The 23,824-nt window shown below is 35.6% G+C and overlaps 1 protein-coding gene across 14 annotated transcripts in view; it reads left to right on the top strand.

The window, feature by feature from the left end:
* Positions 1 to 23,824, top strand: part of DLG2 (discs large MAGUK scaffold protein 2) — a 1,902,487-nt gene that overhangs the window by 1,423,507 nt on the left and 455,156 nt on the right. For 11 of the 14 annotated variants that reach the window (XM_045817849.1, XM_045817836.1, XM_045817835.1 and 8 more), the window contains one exon: positions 19,582 to 19,737. The exons of the other annotated variants lie outside the window; for them this stretch is intronic. In XM_045817849.1, coding sequence (XP_045673805.1) covers positions 19,582 to 19,737 — 156 coding nt within the window. The remainder of the gene's footprint in view (positions 1 to 19,581; positions 19,738 to 23,824) is intronic. 14 annotated transcript variants of the gene reach the window in all.

Below are 23,824 nucleotides of genomic sequence, written 5' to 3'. Positions count from 1 at the left end.
GCTCTGCTAAGTTTAAACTAAGAGGAAAACTAAGGGGAGAACTAAGAGAACTAACGGGAACAATATAAGAGTTGTGATCAAGTATAGAACTTAAGAATATGCTGGCCCTAGCTGAAGTGGAATCTTCCCCAGAGCTACTGTGTTCTGTAGCTTCGAGAGAAATACTTGGTTAAAGTATGCTTACAAAGTTAAACTTTATATGTAAATACATAAATATATAAATATTAAAATAAATATTAAACATAATATATAATAATATATACATATAAAACATTCAAAACATAAATATTATCACATCAATATTATACATATATTATATATATATCACTGATGAAATAATGAAAGGTAGTTTTTCTTGTCTTTCCTTGAAAACAATATTTACACTCTATGGATATTAACATTTGTCAACAGAATGTTATTGGGTCAAAGAATTTTAAAGCAATTCTTGCATTTAATAGTACTGAAATAGATAATGCAAATTAAAAAATGTGACTAATTCATAACGTCCTCAAAAATAACAAGTCTACTATCTAAAATTGTAGTTCCAAACTCTAACAACCTTCCAGTCACCTGTGAAAACTCTGTAAACACAGAGTCCTGGGTCCCTCCCCAGATCTCCCACATCTGGGTGTTCATGGGTGTAGCTGAGATGTAAGCATTTAAAACAGAACAAAAACTCTCCCAGATGATTCTGCACAGGCAGATTTGGGAACAACTGGATTAAATTCATTATGTCTTTAACTTCAGAAAAATTGTCAATACTAAAAGTAAAAGCAAAATAGAGGACATTAGAAGAAAAGCTGGTCACACATTTCTCCCATAAGTTAAATTTTTATAAAAACATTGGATGGTTTTAAACCATTGACAAATGGTAACGATAATATGCAAAGAAAGGGCATTGCTTATGAGCAAGAGTCACCAAACATAGAATTTATTCAATGGTGGTTAGATTTTTATCATTTAAAGTTTTAGCTATTTAGGCCCTGGCTGGTGTAGCTCAGTGGACTGAGTGCGAGCCTCTGAACCAAAGGGCAATCAGTTTAATTCCCAGTCAGGGCACATGCCTGGGTTACAGGCCATGTCCCCCAGTAGGAGGTGCATAAAGGGCAACCACACATTGATGTTTCTCTTCTTCTCTTTCTCCCTCCCTTCCCTTCTCTCTAAAAGTAAATAAATAAAATGTTTTTTAAAAGTGTTAACTATTTAAAAACACCAGTGGCAGGCACACATTTGACTCTATAATCCACTTTTTTAAAAAACAGCACATTACTTTTCTTGAAATCAAATTACATGCTATAATAGGCCCTTATCTTGTCTGCTTCTCTTCTTAAAGTCCTCCCTGACCATCAGTCTTATAGGAGTTCAGATTTTGAAGAACAAAACACCCAGAAGAGAGTTTCCTCAGGAAAATTTTCCTTTCCATCCTATATCACAAATCCCCAGTGAGGCAAGAGAACACAAAGTCCCAAATATCTGCATCAGACTTAGGGAGAAAAAACATAGTAAGTTCAAACCACTAATTAATATTTAATAAACTATCCTACCCCCCTCTTTTATTCTTTTCATTGCTTCAGAAAAAGCATTTTGTTATTCCAATTCAGGAACACTCCACTCCCTAAACCCCCTTTTTTGCAGAATATTTTATGTAGACAAAAGACAGGATTATAGGATGCCTTTTAGCTCTATGTTCTGCATTCCACCCTGCTGGCACTGAGGTATCCTGAACTGACATCCAGATTCTTTTTTACATGGAATTTATTGGGTTGACATTGGTTAAAAAAGCCATACAGGTTACAAATATACAACTCTATAACACATCCTCTGCACACTGCATCTTGTGCTCAAGTCTCTTTCTGCCACCACTTATTCCCCCTTTGCCCTCTTCCACCTCCCGTACCCACCTTTCCCTCTGCATTCCACCCTGCAGTCACTGAGGTATTCTGAACAGACATTGAGATTCTTGACACAAATCCATGGATTCCACTGGCTCTTTGATGTTTTGACATACTTTTCACTGTATCTGCATTTTATTATGACCCTCGCACAGTTTTGTCATCTGATATTCATCATAACTATGATCAGAATGTATCATTCTAACATTTCTCCCATCTGCTCAATCTATTTTTTAAAAAAAAACCTCTATCTGATTTCATAAAGCTGTATTTTCATTCCACTTTTTCATTTAACAGTGGCTGTCACTTCCATTGGACATACTGTTCCACCTGGGATAACCAAAAACAAAGAAGCAGTCTTCTCTGAATCCTAGAGATAGGCCAGGAGTCCTCTCCCCATGTGCACTTCAAGGCCAATCATCTTATCCCTCTGGGTAATTTGTGCTCTTACTCAACTACTGAAAGTACTTTGACCAAAAGTACACAAGATGAGATTTATTTAAAACTCCTCAGAGCATGAACAGGAGGACCATAGATATGATTGTCTCAAAAATGTGTTTTTTAGAGAGGGAGAGGGAGTTTGGGAAATAGAATAGTCTGTGAATGTGGGGAGTACAATTAATATTGGCTGAGTTCTGTAAATGCCAAGAACTCTGATAAATTATTTGGGTAATTCTGTTCTATTAATTTCCACATTAGTCCTGTCATGTCCATCAAATTTGTATAAGATTGAAAGTCAAAGAGATTAACTTGTCTAAATTTGCACAGCTAATAGGTAGTAGAGCTGTGACTCAGACTTGGACTATGTTTTACTACAATGTGTTACCACCTAGGGAACTAAACATCTGCAAAATTCCTCAACTATACATAATACACTTAATGGCCCCAAGAGTTAATGGAGTTTATTTTGTCCATTAAAATAGAAGCTCTGCTGTAAATGGGTTCACATATTGTATACTGCCATATTTTCAGACGTATCTTCACTTCTTTCCTTAATGCCCCCATTCTCCAACCTACTTAACCAGATGACTAACTTCACCAGCCACCCTGCCTGCTCTTGCAACACTGTCATCCAAATATATGCTTCCCTCAGTCATCTCTATCTTCAATTTCTTGTGTTAAAATTCTGCCTTTTTTCACAGTCCAGCTCCAATGATACTTTCTCATAAGATTCTCCATAATTTTCCCTGCTGGATGTTGTTTCCACTTTGTTTAAATTCCCAAAACAGTCCACCTTTCCCTCCCATTACACTTAACTAGTATTAGTCTTATTTCATTAAACACTCTTTCTCTCTCTCTCTCTCTCTCTCTCTCTCTCAAGACAAAGTGCTTAAGAGAAGAATCTACATCTGGATCACATTTTTATCTTCCACATCACATAGAGTAGTACATAGAAACAGTAGATAAAAATAGTTACTTACTGAGCACTACCACATGGGCATTGATTTGTTGAGGCTTTGAACATTGTATCTCATTTAATCTCATAGCAGTCCTATAAGGTAGATATTAAGGTAATCCATTTTCTAGATACAGCAGCCAATACTCAAATAATTCAAGTAATTTTCTGGAGTCACACAGATAAGTAAGTGGCAGAACAGTATTTAACCCCAGGTCTCATAGCCTGAAAGTCCATATTTTTCCCCCAAGTTCATAGCATCTCTTTATGTTTTCTAAGTGGGTAAATATATATTAAATGAATGAGAAGATGCCTTAGTAAAAAAGAGTACAGTTGCTGTAAATTTGTCTTAATTATTAACATTTCTATAAAAGTATTTTAGCTATCATATAATTTATCTGAAGTAAAGTAAACCTTAAGTGGAATCTTCTCTTTTTTCATTATTTATTTATTGTTGTTCAGTTACAGTTGTCCCACCTTTTCCCCATTGCTCACCCCTACCCCACTCCCTACTCCCACAGTCCTCTATTGTCCTGTCCATGAGTCTTCTATTCGTGTTCCTTTGCTTGCCCCTTCCGCTTCTGTCCCCCTCCACCCTCCCCTGTTGTCACCGTCTGTTTGTTATTTATTTCCAAGTCTCTGGTTCTATTTTGCTCATTTGTTTTATTGATTAGTTTCCACTTACAGGTGAGATCATATGGTATTTGAGTTTCACTGCCTGGCTTATTTCACTTAGTATAATGCTCTCCAGTTGCATCCATGCTGTTTCAAAGGATAGGAGCTCCTTCTTTCTTTCTGCTGTGTAGTATTCCATTGTATAAAGGAACCACAGTTTTTTGATCCCCTCATTTACTGATGGGCACTTAGGTTGCTTCCAGCACTTGGCTATTGTAAATAACACTGCTATGAGCATGGAGGTGCATAGATTCTTTTGAATTGGTGTTTCGGGGTACTTAAGGTATAGTCCCAGCAGTGGGATCACTGGATTGAAAGGCAGTTCCATCTTTAGTTTTTTGAGGAAATTCCATACTGGAATCTTCTTAGTAAATAAATATATTTGTATAACTGAAAACATTTGAGATTTTGACAAAGTTAAATAGATAATGTAGTGGTGACAGTTAAGCCATCCTCAACCATAAGCAATTATAATGTTGCATTACCACTGTTATAATGCCATGTTGGTACCTATGCATCACAGAGAAATAAAAGTTGTTTATTATTAAAGAAAAATTAGCCCTAAAATGGGAAAATTTATATTTTCTATTTCTGAGTTGTTTGAGCATCTCTAGATCTTTGGGCTGAATTTTTTCACAGTCCTCTGGAGTGAAAAAAATATCTTTAAAAATAATTTTAAAATAAAGAAAAGTATAATTAAGCAAATCAAATAACTTATAATTCAGAGAAAGCACTGTTAACATTTTAATTGACATTTCCAAATATACAAATAGACATACAGATATGCTTCTCACAAAATTGGCATCGTACTACATATACAGTTTACAGCTTTTTATCTCTCAGATTCTATGATGAACAATTTTAATGTCATTTAAAAGTCATTTAGAAAACATGCAATATTGAGAGAAAATAAAAGTCTTATGTAGAGATATTTTCCAGAAATGATATTCAGCAAATTCCTTGGCATATGCTTCCAAACCTCTTTTATTTTTTTGCTCACCATATCTTATATAAAATTGAGATAGTAATTTATCTTTTTATTATTTACCAAACCATATATACGCTATTAAATTCTATATATATTATTTTAACCTGATATCTTCATTTAATAAAATGTTGTAAATATTTTTCCATGTCATCAAGCCTTTCACAACAATGTCTTTAATGTCCACAGGTCTGTTCAATACTAATGAGTATAGGTTTTTCCCAGTGTTTTGCTTTCACAAACTATGTGACATTTGCATTCTGTGCACATCTGTTGTACTCAGTTTTGTAGAACAGAATGCTAGAAGTTGGATTTCTGGGTCATAGGTTCAGCAGTTTATACCACTGATGTATGAAGAGGTCTTTGCAGCTATTAGAGTAAAGGTAGATGGTGCTTCATGTGCTGATATGGAAGAATATCTAATATACAATAAATAATTAAAAATAAAAGCAATAATATAATAACACATACAATATAATCTGGACCAATTTTTTTATTTTAAAAATATTGTATACCTACATGCTTATGTCTACATTTGGGTATAGACATGAATTTGGGCATGGATATAGTGGTATAATGTTGAGAACTGAAAATATAAAATTAAATTAAGCACATTTTCTGACTTAAAAGAATGCAGCCAACCAAAAGAAGAGTCATAGCAAAGAAGTAAATTGTCCCACAGTGTGAATAAATATGCTGAAAGGCAGAGTACTGGCCATGCAGGGGAGCTTCCAAGGCACAGGGGCCAGCTGGTTGCCAGATAAAATAACAATACCTGGTTAAATTTGAATTTAAACACTGACAATGAATAGGCTTTTTAGTATATTTCCCATTAGTATAAATTAAATATTTGTATTTAATATTAGCACATTTATATTAAAAATTATTCATTCTTTATCTGAAAATCAAATTTAACTGAGCACCTTTTATTTTTATTTGCTAAACTTGACAGCTCTAGGCATGACCAGAAACATAATTTTGTCATCATAAGAGGAAATTATCTTAAGAATAGATTCACATCCACAAAAGTTCAGAGACATGGGTATATAAATCAGGTGACTAACTGAAAAATTTCCTGTTTAAATATTGTGGTGTTCATAACATTTACTAAGTACCTCTCAGATACTGTGCTAAGCAATATTCCAGCATCACTTCATCTAATACTCATAAGGCCCTAAGAGGTAGGCACTGTTCCTGCTCACAAGGGAAGAAACTGAGGCACAGAGGTAAACAAACTGCCCAAGATCGCATGGCTTGTGAATGATGACCTGGAACTTGAATCTAGATGGTCAGACTAACAACTTGCTCTCTTTATTCTGCTCTGTTTATACTACCTTTAAAATAGGACCTGTAGTTGCCAAGGTAAAAACAAAATATAGTTAGATCCCTCAAGGATCTAACTATACATGCTAGAAAATGAGTTTCAAAAAAAAACAAAACATAACAGTTGCATACCCAGGGTTTGAAGCCAGACAACCTGGGTTCAAGGCCCAGCCTTACCATTAACAAATCAACTATGAGGAGAAGCAAAGTAGTGCCAAGCCTTGCACATAATAATGTTATATACATTTTAGGATTGATGGGAGGATTACATGATATAAGAGACAAAAAGCACATGTAACACAAGACCTAATTATTATTATTGATAATACATCAGAGTACAACACCAAGTGGCAATCATGAATATACTGTAGTGGAGTTAAGAAAAGAGAAGAATCTGCAATCAGGTATACTTAGCTCTATGGAGAAAGTAGGAGTGAGACCCTGCTAGAAACAAGGAACAACTTAGACATACATTCATGGGACCTCCCTAAAATACAGGGTTGGAAGAGAGAACCAATATATGTACATTTTAAAAGGATGTGAACCACGAACTTCAGGGAATGTATGACCTTAGTCTACGTCTCAGTGTGAAACCCTACTACAAGTGCAAGGCATCTTCTCCAAGGAGAGCAAGGCAGTGCAGCAGCAATCTTTTCTTGTTCTAATGTATAGCTTAGCCTTCCTTCTGGCCACCAGTCAATCTTCATAACCTGCTTGCAATAACTGCCCTAAAAGAAGAAGTGGTGATAACTGCAAGAAATAGAGGATAATGTACCATTTGGATAAAGCCATCTCATCCTTCCTGTTGATATGTAGAGAATTATTTTTGAGCATTATTTTTTCTTCTAGGCAGCTGCTGTTATATTCAAGCTGAGCTCTTTTGAGTTAAAGGCATAATGGTTTTCTCCCCTATAGAGTCTGTCAATAATTCAAAACTGGAATACAGGAGAATATAGTTGAATTACCATTTTCCATTATATTTTAGAAGCTATGATTTAACTAAACATATTCAAAAAATCTTATATATGTGTGAATTTTAAAACTTAAGACCCTATCAGATTTGGAAACCTTTAGTTTGGGTGTTATAGGTGTAAATAATCTTGGAGCCTCTAGGGAAAGAAAATGATTATTGTAGAGGAAGAGTTTCTATTCTATGATATTACATTTTAATACCATGATAAACAGAAAGAAACCCTGGGGATATATCAAAAACCCTGGGGATCTTTTTTGTGGGAGCTTTGTAATGTTTTTAATATTTTTATATCATTCAACCTCTTCTCTTTCATTGCCTCCAAGTTTTTCTCCAAAGGGAATGGCCTTGCTTTTTGTCTATACCATCTTTAAGTAGTACTAGCTGAGAATGCAGAGTTGTAGGTAGTTACCACACAGACCAAATCTAAGCATACCAGTGGCATGCCCAGCTCACCTCAGGAAGTTGTGCTCTGCCTATGGCTCTGCTGTAAGAGCAAGCCCAAAAGAATCAGGTGGCTCATCCTCTAACCAAACCTGATTGCTCAGGGTATATATTCGATCCAAAGGATGCCAATCCAGAGGCTAACCAGTGAAAAATAATGCGGTTTACTCAGAAAGGTGAACTAAGTTCATCAAATTCTCTCTTAGAAATTTTTCTTTGAAAAGCAGGCCTAATGAGGCAACTATCAGTGAAAAATGAAACTTACAGGTCGTGATGTGAAGGAGACCAGAGTGTCCACTGTGAGTCGTGTGCAGGTTGATATTATTAGGAAGCAGAAACTGTGAGGTGGACAGTATGTATAGCATTTATAAATTAGTGGTTAAAGAAAGGGGTGGGTAGAAAGAGTAGAAAGATGCACAAAGAGAAAAGATATTATCTTGATGAGAAAGCTCCAAAGATCCAGCTCATTAGATCTCAGTCTTCCTGATCTCTGATGGTCAGCTTTTTCTAAGTTATTGTGCATATATGTCCTACTACCTGAAGTAGCTTGAATAAGTCTGTTGCTTGCAATCAAATTTCCTTGTATTTGTTTTCTCAGTGAGCATAAATATAATATTATATACCCAGTGCTTCTCTCTGGGCCTGGTACAGAGTAGGCCTTTGGTAGATATTTATAAAATGAATGGATGAGTATACAAAGGAACAGCTAAAATGATTTTACTCCTTTAACTGCACACAATGGGAAGAGCACTAACCTCCATGGCTTTCCATCACCTGGGGACACTAGAGTTGTACTCACAGTGTTCCTACATTTTCAGGTCTATCTCCTACTCAAGCCTTTAAAAAACTTTTTAAATGGGCATGTTTTCAGATTCCCTCTTTAACTTTGCACATGTGATTTATTACCACTTCCTAAAAAACCCTTTTTTCCCCACCCCAACTCTGCACTGGAAACTGTACTCTCCACTGTTTTTGTTTTTTTTTTTTTAACTTCTGCTTAGTTCAGTTCCTTTCCCAAATAGTGAGAAAATTAGGTGCTTTCACACCTCCCACTATTCCCATAACTCCATATTCAATTTTGTACTCTTTTATTCAATATTATAAAATTTATTTTTGTGTATCATTAAAATTTTTGTGAATATTAACTATATATCTTTGTCTCTTTGTTGGACATTTCAGTTTGTTCTATGTTGCTCTTAGGACAAACCACCATGACTTTCTCTCTGTGAAAACACTTGTCCACATTTTTTATTTTCTTTTTCAGATTGTACACCAGTGGTTCAGAATTACTGAACCAAAGAGCAAAATTACTTCTAAAATTCTTGAACTATAGTGCCAGATTGCTTTCTTTAAATATTGTAAAGGGGGTTTTATATTCCATAGACCAGCAATCTGAGTATCTATCTCACCACATACCACAACTATGAATATGAATACATTATAATTTACCATTTTTAAAATGTTATTGTTTTTAACACTCAAGGGGGATATATCATTTTATTTGCATTACTTATATTCCTAGTGAGGTTAAACATTTATATTGTGTGTCTATTTGTCACTTGTATTTGCTATTTTGTGATTGGATGCTAATAGCCTTTGTCTATTTTATATTGAAAGTTTACAGTTTTGTATACTGAATTGTAAAAACATCTGTAAATATATTTAAGCAGATGTTTCTTAGCTAACTGCTTGTTCATGTGGTTTATTTACTTCAATGGTTTTAAATTTTTATGTAGTCAAATCTCTCATCTTTTATGTGATTTCAGTTTTGTTCCAAAATTTCTTTGCCATCATGATGTTAGATAACTGTCAACCTGCTTTTTTTTTTTGGTAGACATATATTATATCCTATGAGCTCAGTTAAAAAAAAAAACTTTAAAACTAAGGCTATGAAAATATGGGGTTAAACACAATGATATGACATACTGTATCTTCCTTAAATAATTAAAATCTATGTCTCAAAGGTCTTGATATGGCTATAATACTGACCTTATGCATCTTGGATAAGATGCATTTGTTAAAATATCTTTCAGAATGCCATCTAATACTACAATGGCTAGACACACACCCAATACCAAGGTACAGTCAGTTCTCCTTTAGAAATAAACCTGTTGTAATCACCATTGCCAAGGTTATTAACTTTCAACTTCTTATTTAATTAAAGACTCCATGAACCATTCACAATTCACCATCATGACAAGGCCAAATTTTATTGAAACCCAAACATTCTTTGAGAAAACAAAGCACCTTAATATTTCAAAATTTTCAAAATGACTTTATGCGGTGTAGCTCTCACTCTGCCATTTTTCTCCTCAATAAGCAAACGTAGCAAAATATAATTGAGTGATATTTATAAAGAGAAAAACGGTAAATCAATCCTAATTTCTATTTTGAAGAGTAAGTATTTATAGATTATGGTACATAAAATATCATTAATAACAAATTACTTAACAGCCCAACAATATGACATGACTCCACACCTGTGAGCCAGCCATACAGGAAAGCAAACCATTGTGAAGGTGCAGGTACAAATTAGAGGTTAGAGTTGGGGGTTATACCTTATTAGAGGCAATGAAAATAATTGAGAAGTTTAGGGAAGGTGAGCACTAACCTCCAGGATCAATTACCTTTTTAACATCAGGAGCAAAAGTGAGTTTTTAGAAAACACCATTATTCAGTGTCTTCTGTGATACTAAAAACCACTGATTGTTACTTACTTTGCTCAACCCTCTTGTAGAGAATCCATATTACATGAAAGTGTTAATATGTGAACTGCCTGACTAGTGGACAACATTTTCAGAAATTGTGCATCCTTGCTTGAGTGCCTGAGAGTAAAAATAATGCTATGTGTGAGCTTGCAGTGTCACACACTGAGCTAGGTGCTTTATAAGCGTTCTCCCTATTTCTCGCAGCCACCCTGAGGCCAATATTACTATCTGCACCTTACAGATGTGGCTGCTGAGATTCAGAGAAGTTAAGAAACAGTAGATCACACAGGGTAGAATTTGGAACAGCCAGAAACCAAACCTAGCTCTCTTTCTTTGCATCCACCTCATTTTTTCATAGTATCGCAGCATATTATATTACAGTTTAAAGCTTTGCTGGTACACAGAGGAGGCTTTTTAATATCACTGAAACGTGGAAGCTAAGTTTTGGAAAAGGTAAGTGAGTATTCTGCAAATAGGCATCTTCTCCAAGGACCCTAGTAGAAGTCCTTGGAGGACCAATCTGATGGTGCTAGAAATAAGGGAATCTATGGTTCCTTTTATATATATATATATATATATATATATATATATATAGTGTATATATATATACACATATATATACATATACGTATATATGTATGTATATGTATACTTATATATTTATATATAAGTACTCTCTCTATATATATGTATATATATATCCCAGAGAGAGAAACATCTATGTAAGAGAAACGTTGATAGGTGGCCTCCCACACCCTAACTAAGGACTAAACCCTCAACCTAGGTATGTGCCCTGACCGGGAATTGAACTCAGGACCTTTCAGTGTAAGAGAAGGTGTTCCAACCAACTAATCCCCACTGGCCAGCCATGGATTGGTTTCTAATAAATTATCTAGATAAATCCTTTCCTCAGATTTCTCTATATCATACTTTTAAGTTTCTAATAGCACCTTCATCAAATGACTAACAATTTCTGCTTAGTGTTCAGTGTAAGAGGAGTCAGCTTCTTCCTTAATCCTTATCATTATGTCAGATTCACATATTGAGCCACATGGTTCACAGCCTAGTCCTATATTCTCTTTTATCTTCTAGTTACTTTCCAAAATTCTTCCCTTAACACCTATTATCTCTGGCCTGGGATTCAATCCTCTTATGCTTACTTCTCCACATCCTTGGCCAAAAAAATAAATGGTGTATTATTTATAAAGAGGAGTATGAGGTATCCTTATAAGATTAAAACTATTTTCTTCAGATTTATGTCAGGAAATATACTAGATGCTTAGGGATGCAAACCAAGCCCTTGGCATCCCAGCTGCCATCATTGAGATAGTTGGGTTCCATGCCTGTTTATGTAGCAGCGTGGAGCTAGATGTTCCCTCCCCATTTGGGGTAGCCTAGGAAGACCATAGAAGCAAGAAGGATGGAGAACCTGGATGGTTTACAGACTTCTCCATATCTGTCTATAAGAGAGAGATTTCTGGTCAAAGGCATACAAATATATAACCCAAGTCCTTGCTATTGCAATTTTAGGTTCTTCATTTTGGTTCTAGCTCGGCAAGAGAAAATAAAAAGTACTGATCAGTTTTTCTGTCACAACTCTATTTTTTTTCTATGGTAGTGCTTCATTCTTACATTCTTGTATTCAGGAAAGCTATGGGGAAGCAAAGATAAATGAGATCTGGTCCTGATCCCCTATGAGCTAATAGTCTAGAAAAGAAAGAGCCCTGTGAACCAGACAGGACAGTGCACTGAGGTGAAGGCCTTGCCTTAGACTGCCTGGGGCTTTGAGATCAGTCCCTTTAATGAAGGTACTCAATGAACTGTGAGTCACTTTAAAAAAAAAAAAACTTAACACAGTGTGAGTCACTCTTACTGTTACCTCTAAGAGAAGGGAGTCATATTCCTTTGACCTTGTATCTTCAGGTCCTACACAGACTAGTATTTACTGTCACCATCACTGTCATCATCATCATTGTGTTAAACATTTACTATCTCTGGTAGAGAGCTAGGACTACAGTGAGGCAAGTGAGATAATCATAGCAGGCCTAAAATTTAAAGGGGCATCAAAAACTCAATAATTAAGGTAATATTTTAATGCCATATTTTAGAAAGTAGAATTAATACAAAATAATTCATAATGAACAAAATATCAGAATTCTAAAGACAGGATCTCAGGTACTGTAGGATTACACAGTGGTCCAGGATTTCAGCTTTTGTCTTTGAGTAGCACAGTCTAGTTGAGGTAATCCGAAAGAGTTGGTAAAAATAAAGTGCCTGTTCTATTTTCACTCTATTGATTGCAAGCATATCTGGCCTAAGCTCCTGTAAAGGAATAGGGTGGAAGATGGTGTTTTATTTTCATTATATAGCTAATGTCACATGGGAACCAGCAGAGAAATTCAATAACATGAGCCGTAATAGCTCCCTTAAAGAATGAATACAGACTATTATTCTAGATTCAAGGAACCTTTAAACACTTTAGCAATAAAATTTAGTACACGTTCACTCTGGTGCTCTCTAATTAGAGGACAGAACCTCACTACTCTCTACATGGCTGAGTCTTGACTTTATGCTACCCGCTGATATTTCATTTTTCTTCCCCTTTATTCATAGTCCACAGGAGGATCCAATTGGCCTAGCTTTTTTTAAAGCCCTACTATCCGTACATGCCATGCTTGCAGAGTCAGTGCCCCAATCCTAGTATAAGAAACTTTGGTTAAGGGAGGACTGAGTTGCACTGGAGTCATGTGGGACAAATGAGAAAGGACAGTTGCAGGCAAAGTAGTTTCTCATAGAACAGGACTAGATGAAGCACCTCCCTCTAATATACCAGCATTGTGGACTAGCAATTGAAAATGCCAAGGAAACAGTCCTAAGCAGGTAGCTCCTTTGGTTAGAGCATCATCCTGATATGTGAAGATTGCAGGTTCAATCCCTGTCAGGGCACACACGAGAACCAATCAATGAATTCATAAATAAGTGGAGCAACAAATTAATGTTTTCTCTCCCTCTCCCTCTCCTCCCCTTCCTCCTCCTCTCTCTCCCCCCACTCCTTCCTCTCTCTTTAAAATCAATTTAAAATTTTTTTAAAGGAAAAGAAAAGGCCAAGGAAACAGAATAGCAAGTGCTATGGGAGTTCAGAGAAGAGAGAGATCACCAAGGGCCAGGTTGTGCTAATTATATGATATAAGATCCTGTAATTAAAAATCCATATATATGCAAATATATGCTGATGGCTCAGCACTGGGGACTACAAAGCCATTTATCTTCGGCCCCTGATAAGTGGACAAGATAAATGATTTGTTTATAAATTCACTTAGAGAGTCCACTAAAATCTTTAACTACTTCTTCTCTCTTCTGAGTACATCCACAGAAATGAAGAGAGACAGTGGGCACTTCACATTAAATTTCCACATTCATTACTTTCTAATCCAAGGGACTCTGGAGGTTTATAATAGGATAAACAGGTCCTTTCAATTTTGAATGTCACTTCTTTACTGAAAAATGGGAAGTAGTGGTGGCATCTGTTTCTGCCACCCAGATCCCTGTGACAGCTCATAAATTGGCATTACTTTTCTATCTGTGAGAGTCCACAGAGAATAAAACTGCTGGGAAATAGTAAGAATGCTGAGTGGCTTTAGGCCTTCTGGAACTCAGGGCTGAGAAGTCTGTGGTGAGCCTGGTGCCCATAGGGTGACTCTCACAGGAACTTGGGGCAGGCATTGCTATGGCCAGACTTGCACGTACATGAAGCCCATCCATCTGAGAGTGGATGAACTGTGCACACCAAGTACTTAAAGCTGTCAGTTCCTAATTGACAACACCTGGGTTTCTGTTCTTATATATAACCTGTGAGGATTAATGATGGCCTGACAAATTTAAACCTAGTTAAGAGATTCAAAATTACTTAGGAACTCCTTTTTTATTTCTATCAATGGAGAATTATAAAAAATAAAAATAACAAAATAAATAATCTATTCATTCAAAAAACATTCTTCAAGTACCAACTGTGTGCCATTCCCTGTGTTCAGAGTGTAGCTCGTACTATAGCCAGTATAGTGCGTAATGTGTGCTAGAATTCTAGGATAGTAATGGGGCTAGCAGACAGAATTCTTCAAATATGAACTGCATTCTATGCTACTTGAGAGGAGATTCTCACTGATTTTTTAAATTTTATTAAATTTATTGGGGTGACATTGATTAATAAAATGACAAGGGTTTCAGGTGTACAGTTCTATAATATATCATCTGTATATGGCATTATATGTTCACCACCCCAAGTCAATTCTCTTTCTGTCACTATATATTTGACCCCCTTTACCCTTTTCTACCTCCCCCTAATCTCTTTCCCTCTGGTAATCACCATACTCTTGTCTGTGTTTATGAGTTTTTGTTTGTTTGTCTTTTTTGTTTATTTGTTCTTTCTTATATCTTACATAGGAGTAAAATCATATGGTTCTTAAATTATTGTGCTTACCAGGATATTCTCAAGATCCTTTCAAGTCTGTATTTCATCTTTTTTATGGCTGAGTAGTATTCCATTGTATATAGTACTACATCAAATTTATCCAATCATCTATTGAAGGACATTCAGGTTGTTTCCATTCCTTAACCACCATGTATAATGTTGCAGTGAATGTAGGAGTACATATATCTTCATGAATAAGTGTTTTCAAAATTTTCAAGTACATACCCAGGAGAGGGATTGCTGGCCCATATGGTAACTCTATTCTTAATTTTTTGAGGAACTTCCAACAGTTTTTTCATAATGGCTGTACCAGTTTATATTCTCCTCAGCAATGTATAAGTGTTTTCCCTGCAACCTCTCCAATACTTATGACCTGATTTGTTGATAATAGCCATTCTAACAAGTGCGAAGTGGTATCTCTTTGTGGTTTTCATTTGCATTTCCCTAATAGCTAGTGAAGTTAAACATGTTTTAAATTATCTCTTGGTCATTTATTTGTATGTCTTCTAGGGGAAAGTGTCTGTTCAGGTCCTCTGCCCATTTTTTAATTGGAGTTTTTGTATCTTTGTTGTTAAATTGTATGAGTTCTTATATATTTTAGATATTAACCCCTTATCAGAGATCTTTGCAAATATATTCTCCCTTTCATTTGGTTACCTTATTTTGTTGATGGTTTTTATTTGTTTGCTTGCTTATTTTTTGTGCAGGAGCTGTTGGTTTGATACAGTCCTATTCATTTATTTTTACTTTTACTTCCCTTGCTTTTGAGGTCAAGTTCATTAAATCATAAGACCAAGGTCCATAAGTTTAGTACCTACTTTTTCTTTTTTTGTATTTTATTGTTTCAGGTCTTATATTTAGGACTTTGATCCATTTGGGGCTAATTTTGTGTATGATGACAAAGAGTCTAGTTTCATTCTTTTACATGTGGCTTTCCAATTTTTTCAGCACCATTTAATGTGGAGGTTTTCTTTTTTCCACTGTATGTTTTTGGCTCCTTTTTCAAAAATTATTTGCCCATATACATATGGGTTTATTTCCAGCCTATCAATTCTGCTCTGTTGGTCTGTTTGTTGGTTTTTCTGGTGATACCATGCTGTTTTGATTATTCTCACTGACATTTTTAATTTAATTGTTTGGTTGCAAGGGGACACTGGCATTACTGCAAGAAGGCTTAGTTTGCCAAGTGTTTTTTTAATCATGTTTTATCTACCCATATTCTGAAATATAAAGTGTTCTCTCAAGAAAAGAAATTAGATTTGATCTATCTTCTCTTTAGTCAATGACTATTCAAAATGACATGTAAATAAGTAGGAGGAATGAAAGACTGAATGAGAGGGTAAAAGCAGTCTGCAGGATCAGTAGCTGTGTCTCTGCATTCCTAAGGCTATAAATCATGAGTATTAAAATAATTCTGGAAGTTACTGTCATGAGTATTGAAATAATTCTGGAAGTGACTGTAGGCAAAGAAATAAGGGACCCTTTCAAAAATCTAATGTATTTAAGCTTCCTCCAAATACCAAATCTACTAAATACATGAGCTATAAAATAATATTACATTCATAAAATGGGTCCGAAAGACATAGATAAAATTCTCAAGAGCTCAGGGGTGTGCAATGTAGAGGGCTTCATTTTTATTGTCTTGAATCTATTGTAGTATTTAGAGAGTAAAAAATTTTCCCTTGATTTAGTTGAGTACAATACAAATAGGATAGTTTTTTCTTAAGATATCTATTAGCCAGCTTTGATTCTGATCATTTGTCTTAAAATACAGTGCTTCTGAGGTAGAAGGACTAGGGGAAAATTGGTAACATCATTTTCTTGGTCTGTCATGTCAACATCAAACTAAGAAAATTGAATCAGCCCTCCTAGGCAGAAAGTACAATGCTACTGAAATAACATCATCATGAAAATGTTTTATGGCCTAAAAGAAGTCATCAGTTCCTTTATTCTTAGGCCCTGAGCTGGCAGTTTAGATCAGCTACCATTTTATATATGTAATATTTTTAAATAAAGATGCAGTGAGTTCTCTAAACAGTCCTAGACTTTATATTTATAGTTAGGAAAAAAAGTATTATTTATATTTTTTCTGTATATACAGAAGGTGTTAGATGAAACTCCAGCAAATTAAATGAATTATCACCTACGGCAGGGCTGAGTTATTTCTTCATGTTATATTATTAGTCTTATATTTTGTAAGAGAATATTTGTTAATATTAGGTCATGTTTATATACCTAAAAAATGACATTAGCTTAGCCCTAACTGGTATGGCTCAGTGGATTGAGTGCTGGCCTGTGAACCAAAGGGTTGCTGGTTCAATTCCCAGTCAGGGCACATGCCTGGATTGCAGGCCAGGTCCCCAGTAAGGGGTGCACAAGAAGCAACCACACATTGATGTTTCTCTCCCTCTCTTTTTCCCTCCCTTCCCCTCTCTCTAAAAATGAGTAAATAAAATCTTTTAAAAATAAAAAAATATATGACACTAGGTTAAATGAGGTAGTAGTTTATTTTTATCCTATATTTTTAAAAACTCCAGAGGTAGGTAGTCCGGAGGTGTTATAGTGTCACTCCATATCTTCAGTGACACAAACTCTGACATCATGCTCCACTATTAATATTGTTTCCTTTTTTCCTCAAGGTCACCTCATGGTCCAAGATGACCACTGAGGCTCCAGCCATCATACATAGATTCCAGGTCAGCAGAAGGAGGGGAAGAGGAAGTAGGAGAGAGAAAAATTACAAAGGTTCCAACAAAATCAGCTTCCCTTTCAGCAGTCAGCTAAAGAGTCTCTAGAAACCCTTCTGCTCAAATTACATCAGGCTGAACATCTTCCCGGGTCACATCTGTCTACAAGGGAGGCTGAGAAATAAAGTCTTTACTACAGGAAAAGTGACAAGTGGAAAATTTGGTTTCTGTTACTGAGAAAGAAGGAGTGCATGGATGCTTGGGAGGCAATCCAGCCATTTCTACCACAGGAGCTGTATCTCTGAATGGAAAAGCTGGAGTATAACACAGGGACCTCTTGTGATAACCTACCCAGAGTAATTCTCATAGAATCTGTACATGCCCCTTCATGTCTTATTAATTGATATAAATGCAGCTCATTAATACAAAGCCCTTTACAAGCTCAAGCTTTTGTGTGGACAGCTACATTTTAGGTGCAGAAAAGACCATCATCTCCCAAGGTGACTTTCTTATCTGATCAGCATTGCAGGTCTTTCTGTCTCCAGGACCATGAAAAGTGTGCACGTATCTTCATGAAGCTGAACATGTCAAAAATGCACAGACTGTCTGAAAATCAAAAATAGTATCTAATCTGGCTATTTTGAAAGTTACATTTCAGTATCTAACTAAAAGCATCTTTTCTTTTATAGTATATCATTTCATACAAAGTGAATTACTTATAAAATTGATTTAAAAAAACACTTTTAAAGAATGATTTTGCAACTACCTTTATGAAGGGCTGGTGTTTACCATTTATTTTAAGTATGTATAATTAATAAAAATAAATTTACAAATTTTCTAGGTTTTTCTGGAAAGGGAGTACTTGTCTTAACTAAAAACATGCCAACTTCTCTAAAGTAAGAACAATTTTGGTTATCTTTTTTATGAAACCTTACATTTTTCTTGTAAATGTTACTGTATTAGCCACAAGGATAGAACAAGCCCACTCTAATGTAAAGTATCTCATTTTATCACTGAGATAATTATTCTGGAGAACAAAATAGGCCTCTGAATTTTCCTACCCAATCCTCAGCCTCTCTATGATGTTATACAAAATAAACAAATTAAGGCATCTCTTTCTGTGTGCTAGAAAACTTTGTGTTAGGGGAGAATCCAATTCTCTGGATAGTGTGTCTAAACCATGACTGGTTCACAATAATATTATAAATTAGGTAGAGTTTGCTTTTAATACTTTGTTTATTCTCTTTTCCTCTGTGCTGTCCTACTCAATCATTTTAGGAAGCATTGATTGAACACCTATAATATATCAGGGGTCATGCTGGGGGCTGGAGCTACACAAACATGGACTATGCTCTCACTGAGTTTGCCACCTCCACTTGCTATACCTTTGCTCAGGCATGTAGCCGCCACTTGCTACCCCTGGAGTCCTGTGGCCCCAGTGGATGTTATCAGTCCTGTGTCCTGACTTACTCCTTTTACCCTCCCAGTCAAGCCTAACCTTCCTGGGTCTATGGCCCTGTCTGCTAGATAGTTCTTTCATTTAAATTTAGATTTTTCAATTCTTACCTTAAAGAGAAGATATTGGTAGCAGTTTCAGATATGTTAAAAGTGGGGGAAGGAGCTGTGAAATTTTTTTTTTACTGTAACCAGGATTTTACAGTACATGGATCTTTGACCATAAATTATAGGCAAAATTTATCTGATGATACTATGTGTGACTATAAGTAATAATCATAAAAATGTTGCTATCTTAAATGCCCTACAAATGCCATGCCTTTTTGGATGATTCAGTCTGAAATGCCACACCTTGGTATCCTCTGGCATATGAAGTTTGGTCATGCTAAATGTGAGCCAAAGTTCCAATTTCTAACTAGAGATCCCATTTCCTAAAAAGACCCTTAACTTGGATCTAATGAAACCCATAACATTGTTTTGGATATTTACCTCCACATGCAGTGAAATGCTACTGGGTTCGCAATTGTTCGGTATGTGTGCTAACCATGCATCTCTTTCTCTTCCTCTTGTATCACCAGGCCTCCGGAACCTGTTTACAGCACTGTGAACAAACTGTGTGATAAGCCTGCTTCTCCCAGGCACTATTCCCCTGTTGAGTGTGACAAAAGCTTCCTTCTCTCAGCTCCCTACCCCCACTACCACCTAGGCCTGCTCCCTGACTCTGAGATGACCAGGTACTGCATGTGCTTCCTCACTTCATCTTCTCAAACTGCATGTGCTTCCACAGTGATCAAATGGGTAGAATCCACCTCTGCTCACTTCTCTTGCACTCGGCACCTTCCTCAGGGTGGAGAGATGTGCTGTTCCCTTGGTGCAATGGGATAAATCAAGAACATTGCCTTGTTTTTTTTCCTGGTGTGTTCACAAGGCACTCAGACATGACCACATGATGCTCCAATGTTCTTGGTTCCCATGCATTTTAATGAGGTATTAATTATATATCTCCAAAAGAATTATTTTGAAATTTAAGTAGCACTATTTCACTCAATCAGAAGGATAAAATAGAACATTTATTGGGTATATTTTTGATAATACTTAATGAACACTTACTATGCTCCAGGAATATAACGAGGCCTCAGAAGTAGATACTATTATCACTATTTAATATTTTAACTAAAAGATTAAGTTAGTGTCATCATTTAACTAACTCCCTAGGATATTAAAAACTTGTCTAAAACTACTTAATTAGCTAGTTCTATCTAACCAAAAAAAAATATAATCTTAACCTTTACAGAATATTAGCAAGCTAGGTGATTATATGTGTTCTCTTATTTAGTTTATATATATATATATATATATACAAAAATTTATACAAATAAACAAATTGTTCTAAATCTAAAGATTGGGACATAATTTTGCATTAGTATTCTAAAGGATATGTATGGTAAATAATAAAACTCCATTTTTACAGAGTATACAAAGTCAGAGAGAAGAGAGTCAGTTTAAATTGAGAAATCTCAGTTGTGATGTTCCTAAATATAATAGGCTATTTACATAGCTATGTTTGTAGATAGAACATTTTTATATATCTTCATAATATTGTTAGGACTAAGAAAACATAGATTTTATAATGATTCAAAGTGAAAATTAATATACCAAGAGCTTGTCAGAATATTATCTCTATTTTTTGGTATTTTCAAAGAATAAAATTAGAAGTCAATTACTGATCTCCCTAGTGAGTTAAATAGAAAGTTTTTAAATTATATTTAGCATTTCTAGAAATAAATAAGAAGACATATTTTTGGCTATGTAATCAAATGGGGCATTTTCACTAATTTGCAAAAATTAAATCCTAATAATATTTTAGAATGCTTTATAGATATTAATTATATCCTCCTATATTTTTAACAAATCATAAAAACTACTTTTCGATACGGGGAATTATACAGTTTTGAACCTAAAACAGCAGTCACCATAGCCATGGGGAAGTGAGAAGATACACACACCTACAACAACTTGCTAGCAATTCTGTGTCTAGAGAAGCTAAATAAAGGCACTAACATGTATTGAGCTCTTCCCTTGTGCCAGACATTCTGTTAAGCACTCCTTATGAGTTATTTCTTTTAACCCTAATACCTTATGAGGTAAACAATATCATTATTTGTGTTTTTAAAATAGGGAAATCGAGGTTAGAGAAGTTACCTAACATGCCCAAGACCATCCACTACTAAATGGCAGGGCTGGGATTCAAACCCAAGGGACCATCAGCACCTGCATCAGCACAGGCATAGTGGCAGAGATGCCTTTGCTTGCTAGAAAAATTCTCCACTCATTTCTCTTTTTCTCTCCTTTCTCTATTTTTATCCTGCTTTCTCATCTCCCTTCTTCCTGCTTAGTGCCAATAATTTTTTTAAGCCTGTGCTCTTTTGTGATGAACATAAAAGTTACATTTCTTGCACTTCACTGGAGAGCTTTGATGCTTCCTTACATAGAACTCACCAAAGCCAATGAGCAGGTGATAGTCTACCTTTTGTGTGGACCCACCAGATACCATTCTTTTTTGTTTATTTTCCATAATCTGTATTCCAAAAATCGTGGGTTTTTTATTTATCCCAAATTTTAAAATTCCACTATAATTTTGAACATGTCTTTTTCAAATTACACACCCTCAGCAATTCTGATATACATCAGTCCCAGCCCCTACTCTCTATCACCCCTGGGGAATTTTACTTCCTATTTATTCAAATTGTCTCCTTCCTCACCCTTTTTCTTTTCTCTTTTCATATTTTACTTCACTTGTAGAAAAAAAGGTTGCACACACACATTTTAGTTGAATGTCACCAGTATACTTATACTGAAATTCCAGATTTTACCTCACTTTGCTTCCTTTTTGAGCTTCCCCAACTCAGTAAATGGCATGTACATTTACCCCATTGTCCAAGCCAAAAACTAGAGAATTATATTTAACACCATGTTCTCCCTCACACTCATCATTCAATCTCTCTTCAAGTCCCATTGATTCTACCTCCAAAGTGTACCTCAAGTCTATTTATTCTTCTCCACTTCTATTTCCACTTTAATCCAAGCCTCCATCATCTCCTCACTACAATAACCATCTAACAGGCCTCACCACTTCCGTTATTGCCCTCCCGGTTTATTCCCAGTGCAGACAAAGTGATCTGTAAGAATACAGATCAGATCTGTTTCTCTCCTTTTGCATTAGTATTAAATGCAAAGTCAATAACATAGCATCCAAGCTGTGCATGTTCTCACCCCTGCCTGCCTCTTAAACATTTTCCCTTTGCTGACCACGTTATTTACATTCACAAAATGCACTACATCTCTTCATGCCTCGAGCACTTCCCACATGCTCTTTCCTCAAACTGGAAAAACTCTTCTTATACTTTGCCTGGTTAACTTCTGGTCATCTTAGATCTAAGCTTAAAGTTAACTTCTTGGAGAAGCTCCCTGGAAAACAAAATTTGGTTCCCTATTGTATTCTGTCTATATTTTCCATAAAACTGAAGCAAGGTATTATTTTACCTTTATCTATGTGATTTTTAAACTAAATGCCTATCTCACACTCTATGCTGTAAGCTCAATGAGTGGAATTGTGTCTGATTTGTGCACTGCTATATCCTTAACACTTATCATAGTGCCTGGCACAGCAGGGACTCAGAATTATTGAGTGACTAAATAAACATGTAAATAAAATCAACAGGCAGACAAGCTGACAGATACCTGTTCCAGGAACAGGTCATGGTGCAAGCTGTGCTTTCCTCAGTTCTCAGTAGGTACATTTAACAACTCCATGAGTGAATGAATCCAATCATGGACACAAATAACAATACACCAGAACTGACTTTGTGTACTGCTCTCTCACCTTAAATGATCTTGATGCTCAGTGTCCACATTATAGATTCACACTGTCACTCAGTTCTTCATAAAGATTCGGGAATTCCTTTCGGAGATTATTTACTTCCTCTCCAATGGAAAAATATCTCTGAAGTAGATGTTTCTTGAAATGTGGGCAATATTTTTTTTTAATTTCAAGGATTCTAGTTCCACTTAGAACACCATCACTTGCTTTTTCTACTGTTACCTTAAATACCTTATTGAATCTCAGAGGTGGGTGAGAACTTAGAATTAGATAAGCAAGCCCTTATCCAACTCAGTAATGCTGAGGAACCCAATCCCTCCATGGGTCCACATCTTACTTCTACTCTTGGTAAAAGTATTGTCTGCCCTGAAAAAGATATTATAAGAATGCAACTATTAATTCAGTCAGCCAAGATTTATCAAGCTCTGACAAAGTGCAAGATACTATATTAAGGCAATTTTTACAAAGATGTATGAAAAAACCAACCAAAAAATGTTTTAAAAATGCCTAGCATTTAAGTTTCAATATATGGCATTTGAGAATTTCCCAAGCTAGTTTCAGAAACATGCACATATTAATACAGCAAGTACTGTCTCAGATTAGGATATGAGCAACCTCTATGGAAGTTAACATGTGAAACAGCTCTTGTACCAGCTCAATCCCTAATCAGCATTCAGAAGAATACAGACCAGTCAACCATCTGTATTCCCTGCATTTCAATGGGAATACCTCAATTCTCATCTTTTTTAATTGATAGCAGAGATCCAGGGATGAATTAATTGTATGCACTATTTACTTCTATAACCTCAACTAAAAGAAAACAGAGAAATTGTAAGTTTTCCTTAGGAAAGCAGTCAAATTGCTTGGCAAAGTGCCAGCTCCTAAGGCTGATTATATTTAGAGTAATTGACTTTCCAGACCTTGAAAAAACAAGTAATGGG

The sequence above is a fragment of the Phyllostomus hastatus genome, unplaced genomic scaffold, assembly GCF_019186645.2.
Source record: "Phyllostomus hastatus isolate PE091 unplaced genomic scaffold, TTU_PhHast_1.1 phas_scaffold_317, whole genome shotgun sequence".
Classification (NCBI taxonomy): domain Eukaryota; kingdom Metazoa; phylum Chordata; class Mammalia; order Chiroptera; family Phyllostomidae; genus Phyllostomus; species Phyllostomus hastatus.
This window is presented reverse-complemented; position numbering and strand designations above follow the sequence as displayed.